The following is an 8,871-nucleotide window of genomic DNA, read 5'->3' on the forward strand; positions in this document are numbered from 1 at the left end:
AATTTTTTCGAAATTGAGATTTATACATCATCTGAAAGCTGAACAAATAAGCTCTATATTGATGTATGGTTTGTTAGGATAGGACAAGATTTGTCCGAGATGCAACTATTTGAAAATCTGGAATCTGAGGGTGCAAAAAAATCTAAATATTGAATTTCCGACGAGTGCTTGCGGTGTTCGGCCAATCACAATGCATTGGGTCAGCTGGCCAATCAGACGTGCTTGTGGTGTTTGGCCAATCACAATGCACTGGGTCAGTTGGCCAATCAGAGCAGACTGCGCTTGTCAAAGGAGGGGGCTTTGTTGAAACTAACGAAGCGTTTGAGAGAGGCGGGGCATAGATGACCTACAATAATGTACAGTATTTGAAAAATAATGTGTTTTTTGAACATTAAAGCATGTCAACATATTCTGTTACACCAAATACACAAAATAATGATCTTTAAAAAAGCATCATATGACCCCTTTAACACATCTGATTCAGATAACCAGCTCGTTAGAAGACAGCTCCATGCATGAACTGTGTTCCAATTGACAGGGTCCCTACACAGTTTCATCGCTCCCTACTCTCTGAGCACGGGAAATCCATTGAAGTTGACTTCACTTCGGAACTTTCATTCACGGATTTGCGCTATGCCACGGCCTGCAGAGTGTTCACACACATAATATACCTCTGTAAATAAATAACATATAAATTCACATCTTGCTCACTTTAATGCCCTTGAATGGAACAAATACGCTCTTTCCAAACTGGAATCATGGCAGAATATGGTCTAATAGAACAAACGTCTGAAGTGATAAGAGAAACATACAAAATGTGCAGAACTGGGGGGGCCTGGAATTGAGAACCACTGGTCTAAGTATATCTGTCATGTGAGCTCTTCAATGGTAGATCATATCATGTTATATATAAATATAATATATAAATATAATCATGGTAGTAACCTAGTATTTTTTTCTAAATACCTTGGAGTGCTGTTCTCATAAGTAGGCTGTCGGTGTATTACTATTCAGTATACTGCACTTTTTTGTACTGCGAGACTACTGTAAACAACTGCTCAGCTCCATGTTTAGTATGTTTAGTATAGCATACTAGCATAGCACTCTTACTATTTCTGTAGTATATAGTACTGTATGTGATACTGTGCACAGTATGTGATTTTGTGTAGCTACATTCCCAGATGATCTTATATTTGCCAAAATAAGCGTACAAAACTGCATACGTACAACACATGATATTGCATCCTAACACACAATGAAATGTGCGCTGAACAAAATCAAAAATGCATAGTAACCATTTTTACCTACAAGAATACAACTGGATGCTATAATGAGGTGATAGGACAAATACTGAAATGTGATTAACTTTCCATTTTCTGTGTGAGAAAGAAAAACATTTTTTTGAGTTATTATTTGACTTGACTGCCAAAATTCGAAAATACAATGTAAAAATAATAACTGGGCCCACTCATATGCTATAACATGATAAGGTCATGTTGTTAGCAGGAGATACCATTAGCATGAACCTACTGTTTTACTTGCTGTTTTTAAAGGGTCATGAAACCCCAGACTACTTTTTCTGAGATTTTAGCGGAGGTGTTTGTGTTGCACATCATAAGACAATGTTAGCATCCAATAATTTTAACTATTGGAGAAAACGGGTTAATTTTAAGCTTTTTTGCGCTATTTTCATCTTCCGGGTTTAAAATCTACATCGTGTTGACGTGACGTGGCAATGGACTATAGTACATCGATGACGCATTGGTGTCTATTAAATTATTCATGAGACTGCATGTTCTTATCCTATGAGAAGAGGCTTCACTTAATTATTCACAACAGCATGTGTTGATTTGCTATGACAGACGCTTCAGACTGTGATATCGTGTACATTATCTGAGAGAAACGTTCATGAAGGTGAGTGTTTGTTTTGCTTTGTAATAAGAGTTCGGCACAAACACGATTCATTCACTTAGTGGGTATAACCGTTTTTACAGCTCTATGATGACACACAACCCGTCAAAAGGCTTAAATAATCACTGCAGAATAAGCCTTAAAAAGTTATCAGAGGTGCAACAGTACGTTCATGTATGTTTTCGACACAGAGTGCAAATGGCTGTGCATTTATTTGTTTTTTTAACTCGATGGGAGCGAAATGAAACTGCCTGAACCCGAAGCTGTGTGTGCTGTCTGTCTTAACCCCCTCCGCTCGCAGCTCATTAATTGTTATGTGTAGCTTGAAGCTAATTGTCATTTCTCTGTTACCCATATACGATTATATTTATATTTCATTAAGTTTGTAAGAAACTTTATTTTTCCAAAAATATTTTTAATTATAGTAATATAATGTACCACATGCTGATCAGAGGGATGTGGGTGGGATGTAATGTCAGAGTAAAGTAAAGCCACAACTTACACAACAGTGCTCAGATCATCTTTTTTCCTGACAAAATCAATATAATGCAATATTTCTATCTGCTGAATGTAAGCTTTTCCATATTACAAGCTTGCCCGCTGCACTGGGGACATCACATGCATGTGCGAGTCGTGAAAAGTATGAAAATAAATCTAGGAATTATTTGATTGTTGGATTTTAAATCAGCGGGGTTGAGGCATCAAAAGTAACTAAGAAACTAAGCTGTTTTATGGATGGTAACTAATATTAATATTGAAATCTTATTAGTAATTAGTTATACTACTAGTTACTGCAAAAAGTAATATTATTACAGTAACTAAGTTACTAGTTACTGCTCAACACTGGTAGTAAGGTAGTGTTCATAAGAAAACTACTGCTAGTCCAGCAGTTCGTCAGTTCAATTTCTAGGCTCTCATAGTCTGCATGCAGTGCACGCTCCTCGCCGCAGGAGGCGCTCGTTCAGTCACAGCTGCAGCATCTGTCCCGAGCGCCGCCGAGCAAGTCATTTTTCTCGGACTTTCTGCGGACGCTCGCCTCGGCGACGTTAACAACTACATCTACAGTGTGTTTTGCCGGGAACGCTGTGTGATATTAAAGTTGTTCATTGATTAAAGTTAGAGCAGTCTCGGGAAAATGATCGCATATTGCGGGGATGCGACAGTAGCTGTGTGCGATAAGTGAGGATTTGGATAAATAACTTAAAAACAGTTTGATAAACTCCATCCGCGCGCTTCATGTTCGACAGGACAGGAGGAGGACCGTTTAAAATTAGTCAAATCATTCAATATTTGGAGGATATCGACATATGGAAACAGGAAGTTGAACAACAGTGGGGTTTTAGTCGAGTGTTGTGATGGGTAAAGATTATTACAGGGTCCTGGGGATAGAGAAGGGCGCCTCTGATGAGGAGCTCAAGAAAGCCTACAGAAAACAAGCTTTAAGATTTCATCCCGACAAAAACAAATCAGCCGGAGCAGAAGATAAATTCAAAGAGATCGCCGAAGCGTATGATGTCCTGAGCGATGCCAAGAAGAAAGACATCTATGACAGATATGGAGAGGACGGTAAGAGCTGTCACTGTCCCACGGCAGATAGATAGCCCGCCCTTAAAATGTGCTGTGGTGGTACCATGTTACACCTTTTAGTACTTTTTTATTAAGTTTGATTGACAGATAGATGCACACGCACTGATATGCTATTAATTAAGCCATGAGGGAAATTGCAGTACAGCAGCAGCTACAACAATTGGAAATTAATAAAATACAAAATAAAAAAAGGAAACAAGTCACATTGTATTGCTTATTAAAGGTGTATATTGTAGATATTGCTTTATTATTATTATTTAAAAAAGAGGTGGCATGTGCCCTGACATGTTTCTGCTTTTCGGTGGTATACTCTAAAGAGGCCCCAATATAGTCACTGCTAAATTCTTTATTGTTCTTCACCCAGGGGTAAAAAGAAGTTTGAAAAAGTGTAATCCATAAATAAATAAATAATAACTCGCACTGAAGTTATGTGCATACAGTATGTGTGTACTATATGCTGCTGATGTTATTTACATTATGCACACTGTACAGATACATAAAGACAACAGAAAAGAGCTGCTGGGTCATTCAGTGTTAACTCAACCAGAGGTCCCTGACAAAAAAACGTTTTTATTGATTTATTTGTGGTGAAAGGAATGCATAAAAAATATTCAAAAAAATATTAAATACCATGGATGAATATTTACTGAGTAATAGCTACACTATTTTGTAGAGGGGAATCAAAATGACTACTTTCACCTGAGATTTGGAGCCAAATTACAGAGGAGTTACAGAGGAGGGGAAAAATTGCTTTAGAAAGATGGACTTTATTAGTAAAATCTGATGACTATCTTTGTTGCATTATATGCCAATTGTCACAGTAAAAAAATGGCAAATGCACTTTTCACATTTTTTCCCCAAAGTTTGCTGTAACTCAAGAATTATTAAAGATATCTAAATATTTTAGATGCTGGTTCTTCACTTTTGTTATTTCCATTTTTAAGGTCCTATATGGTTCAATTCCAGAGATATTGAGGTCTAAATCTGGCTACATTGTTTAAGAAATGAGCCTGAAAAGATTTCCAACACCCACTCATTTTGTAATCATCATGTGCCAATGGCAGTCTGAAAGGGTTTTCCAGAAAGTGCAGAGTTTTCCAGAATGTTTGCTTTGGCAAGCTGGATACCACCACTCCAAACAAACATTGTTTTGGCCACAGTTTGTTCGAAATAACATCACACCCATTCGCTCTTTGATTTTGCTTGAAGTATATCAGGGTCTTGAGTAGGGTTGCAAAAAGGTGGAAAATTTCCAGTAAATTTCGGAAATATTCCAGAAATTTTGGGAACTTTCCAGGATTTTTTTGTGTGTGGAATATTCCAGGGATTTTTGGAAAGTTTCTGGAAATTTTCCAACCCTTTGCAACCCTAGTCTTGAGTGAGGCATGTGTTGATTAAGTGAGCTCCCACAGTAGCTCATACAGTTAAGCTTTAGCGTCTCTGTTTCCGTGCGTTCACACCGCCGCCGTCGAGAGCGTCAGAGTGGCCGGAAGTCATTCATATTCAATGTGAGCCGGCGTCGAGCAGCGGCGCGGCGCGACTTGGACGTTGAGGGCATCAAGGAGAGTTGAAATCAGGTCAACTTTCTGATTATACTTACATTAAGTAATGTTTATACTTTATTATACTTACTTAAGTAACATTTTCAATGCAGGACATTTACTTTTATCAGAGTATTTTTACAGTGTGGTATTAGTGCTTTATACATTGAGGTAAAGGATCTTAATACTTCGTCCACAACAATATTTAATGAGGTTAACTTTACGTTACCCTCCTTGTGGTCAGTCTGCACAAGATCAACAAGCGTGTTTGCTTTGCGACCCCTTTAAATACAAGATAAGCATTCGATCTGCGTCAGAGCATCCACGAAACTTTCTACAGCGTTGGCAGGGCGGCCAGAGCGATTTTTGACGCTCTCGACGGCGGCGGTGTGAACGCACAGTTTGAGTGAAGCCTGATGACCTTTGGTGACCGTTTGCGTTTTCTCTGAATGCTGCAAACACAGGAGTGTGTAGGGTGGAATCGACGAGGAACTTTATGAAACCCCTCTGAACTCCAGATTAAGAATTCAAACTGTACCATGTGACTGGGTCATTCCTGTGAGCTGGTTCTGCTCTTTCTATATGCTATTTCTTATATTTTCCCTAATGTTGACTTGCTGTTTTTCCGTAAACATAATTTCTTTTTCCCTCAGGGCTTAAGGGACACGCTGGAGGAGGCACCAATGGCCCTAGCTATACTTTTCACGGCGATCCTCACGCCATGTTTGCAGAGTTCTTTGGTGGCCGTAGCCCATTCGATCAGTTTTTTGCATCTGCTGGGGGCACTGATAATGACATGGACATTGACGACCCCTTTGCGGCCTTCGGAATGGGAGGAATGGGCGGATTTCCCAGATCTTTCAAGTCTCGGGTAGGCGGTGTACACGGGAGCCGAGAAAAGAAGAAAGATCCCCCAGTAGTGCACGAGCTCAAGGTGAGTCTGGAAGATGTGTTCTCTGGTTGCACAAAAAAGATGAAGATCTCTCGCAAGAGGCTGAACCCGGACGGCTGCACGGTGCACACCGAAGACAAGATCCTCACCGTGGACATCAAACGTGGCTGGAAGGAGGGGACAAAGATTACCTTTCCCAAAGAGGGAGATGAGACGCCAACCAACGTCCCTGCCGACATAGTGTTTGTGGTTAAGGACAAGGTTCACTCGGTTTTTCAGAGAGACGGCTCTGACATCATCTATCCTGCAAGGATATCCCTCAGAGAGGTGAGTGTCTAGTGTCTGCTGCTGAGATAATGTTACTTAACGTCCAGTAATATACACCAGTGAACTTTTGTTAAGCTTTTAAAAAATTTTCAACAACTACAGCAATGGGTAATTTTGAAAGCTAAATTTGTTCCTAGAAAAGTACATCTTTATGCAAGTGAAGTAACATGAGAATACAAAGGTTAAATTAGGGCTGCATGATTTGGGGGGGAAAAAGTTGAATTTAATAAAAAAAAAAATATCTTAAAAAAAATGGATATTTGCAAATTTAAAACGCAACTTTTTTCTTTTTTTCTTTTCTTTTAACTCTAGGTTTACTGTGTTTGTGTTTCTGTTTATTTTCAATAAGCCATGCTGTTTTTTTATGGAAGGATATTCCAGACTATTTTCAAAAGGAATTGCTAATTGTATTTTCAGTTGCGTTTTCCATATGTGGACGCATAAATTGTGACATAATCCAAATCCAACTGCAATTATTCAGACCAATGTGAAAATCAACCTGTGTATTTATGCTGCAAACAGGCAGAGTTGTAAATGTGAACTGGTGGATCGACAAGAAGATAATGTATATGTTATATATGTATATGAATGTTATTTAATTAATATAATAATTTATTGAAAATAATTGTTTACATTAATATAATATTCAATACTTTTGACTCATCCATTTCCTTAAAAATGGTTTAAAGGCTGAAATGTGAATTTTATCATTTTATAAAACTTTGTTTTTGTGAAAACCTGAATCTGAACTGTAAATCATGTTTTTTACAGTCATTTTACAGTTTAACATGTTACCATAGACATTGCCCTATCCCGCTCATATGGTATTCATTTTATTTGTGCAGGTCTTAAAAAAGGTCTTAAAAAGTCTTAAATTTGAGCTTAAAAATCCTGCAGATAACCTGGTATAGTGATTTTGGTATAATTTTGGTTATTCATGTAGCCTTGGGGTAAACAAGGTTAATGTTTATTTCTACATTTACTAATACACATTTTTTAACATTTCAAATTACTGTACAGTAAATAAATGAGAAAGATTATTTAAAATAAGAGGAGTGAAGGCAAAAGTAAGTCATGTTAATCTCTCTTAACCATCATTTACTCAGGCTCTATGCGGCTGCACCATCAGCGCTCCCACCTTGGACGGTAGAACTGTCACAGTGACGTCACGTGATGTCATCAAACCCGGTATGAAGAAGAGGATAGTGGGAGAAGGACTGCCACTGTCCAAATATCCTGAAAAGAGAGGAGACATGGTGTTGGAGTTCTCAGTCAAATTTCCGGACAAGTTGGGACCGAGTACTCGTGAAGCTCTGGTTCAGATCCTACCACCTTGATCTTTGCAGCCACTCGAGGACAGACTCTCAACACACAGATCCTATGATTGGGCCCTTCTGATTTCCTAGATATTATTGCACCTGAAAGTATCAGTGGTAAATGTACAAACAAGTCAAGCTCAGAGAAACACAATAGAGCTCCAATACATTATTTATATCCCCTTACTTGTATTGCAATGCACTTTTACAAAACACTGTGAAACATTTCAGAAGTAATATATTGACTTTCACACATAGTTTTACAGTACCTCAGAGTAAACACTCCGTCATCCTCCTCTTTACTTCTTCAGGTTTCTTTCCCCTTGAATCTGTTATTTTCTTTTATTCCAATTTTAGTCGCTGAGCAGTCAAAATTTTACTTAACAGAAACCATCACTTCTGAACTTTAGGGTTTTATATGTTTCTGAAGATCTCAAATAGTAATTGTAGAAGTGTGTGAAATCCCAATGAAAGGCCTGCTTTGCATAGAGTGAGCCCAGGAAATTCACAAGGGCTCATGAGCATTATCACAGCGTTTCCAGAGCATGTTAAAGTGTGGTCACATTTACCATTGCTTGATAATATTTCACTGGGGAAATGTGGTCTTTCCAATCTACCTTATTTTCCAATGGTTAAGTAAGCTATTTTCTGTGAATGTGCAAGATTTCTGATTCATTAGCTGCTATAGGTAAATAACTGCCTTAGGCCCCAATCAGACAGAATGCGTTTATTTGCAGTGTGAGGCGCCTTTTTTAATCGTTTTCTATTGACTGTGAGTGTTTTGCTCACTGTTTAGGCGCCCCAGGCACCTCGTGTTTTTGTAGGAGTGCTCCGAGCACCTGAAGTTGAAAAAAGTTTTTTTTTTTTTTTTTTGATAGTCCAATCGAATGAATGGAGAGGCGGGCCTTGCATTGTGGCGATGGTAGTTTACAGTTGCTTGGAACGTCCGGAGACTGCAAAGATGGAGGAGAAACTTGTGGTGGCTGTCGCAGGTTACCCGAAGTTGTTGTTTTTTTTAATACGTTTCCGCTAATATGACCGTTTACTTAACAGCAAACCAAAGATATTAGAGCGTTCACGCTATAATCCTTGATTAGACTGACAGGACAGCTGATTCGGTGGTTGCCTAGCAACATAAACCCACAGCGCACTGCTCTTTTCAGAATTAAAAAAAGTAAACCAAAAAAAAAGGCAGTGCAGTGTGCCTTGCGTTTTAAAACCTGAAAAACGTGTTTTGTCTGATCGGGATGTTATGTGTCAGAGAAACAAGTGTGCAGCCATCTTTAGAATTTTGTCA

At 38.6% G+C, this 8,871-nt stretch overlaps 1 protein-coding gene across 1 annotated transcript; it reads left to right on the forward strand.

The window, feature by feature from the left end:
• Positions 1-2,864: 2,864 nt before the first annotated feature.
• Positions 2,865-8,871, forward strand: LOC107728686 (dnaJ homolog subfamily B member 1-like). Its single transcript, XM_016538960.1, has 3 exons — positions 2,865-3,477; positions 5,693-6,258; positions 7,365-8,871. The coding sequence occupies exons 1-3, from the start codon at positions 3,267-3,269 to the stop codon at positions 7,593-7,595; spliced, it is 1,008 nt and encodes a 335-aa protein (XP_016394446.1). The 5' UTR covers positions 2,865-3,266; the 3' UTR covers positions 7,596-8,871.

The sequence above is a fragment of the Sinocyclocheilus rhinocerous genome, unplaced genomic scaffold, assembly GCF_001515625.1.
Source record: "Sinocyclocheilus rhinocerous isolate Xijiao unplaced genomic scaffold, SAMN03320098_v1.1 scaffold1961, whole genome shotgun sequence".
NCBI lineage: Eukaryota > Metazoa > Chordata > Actinopteri > Cypriniformes > Cyprinidae > Sinocyclocheilus > Sinocyclocheilus rhinocerous.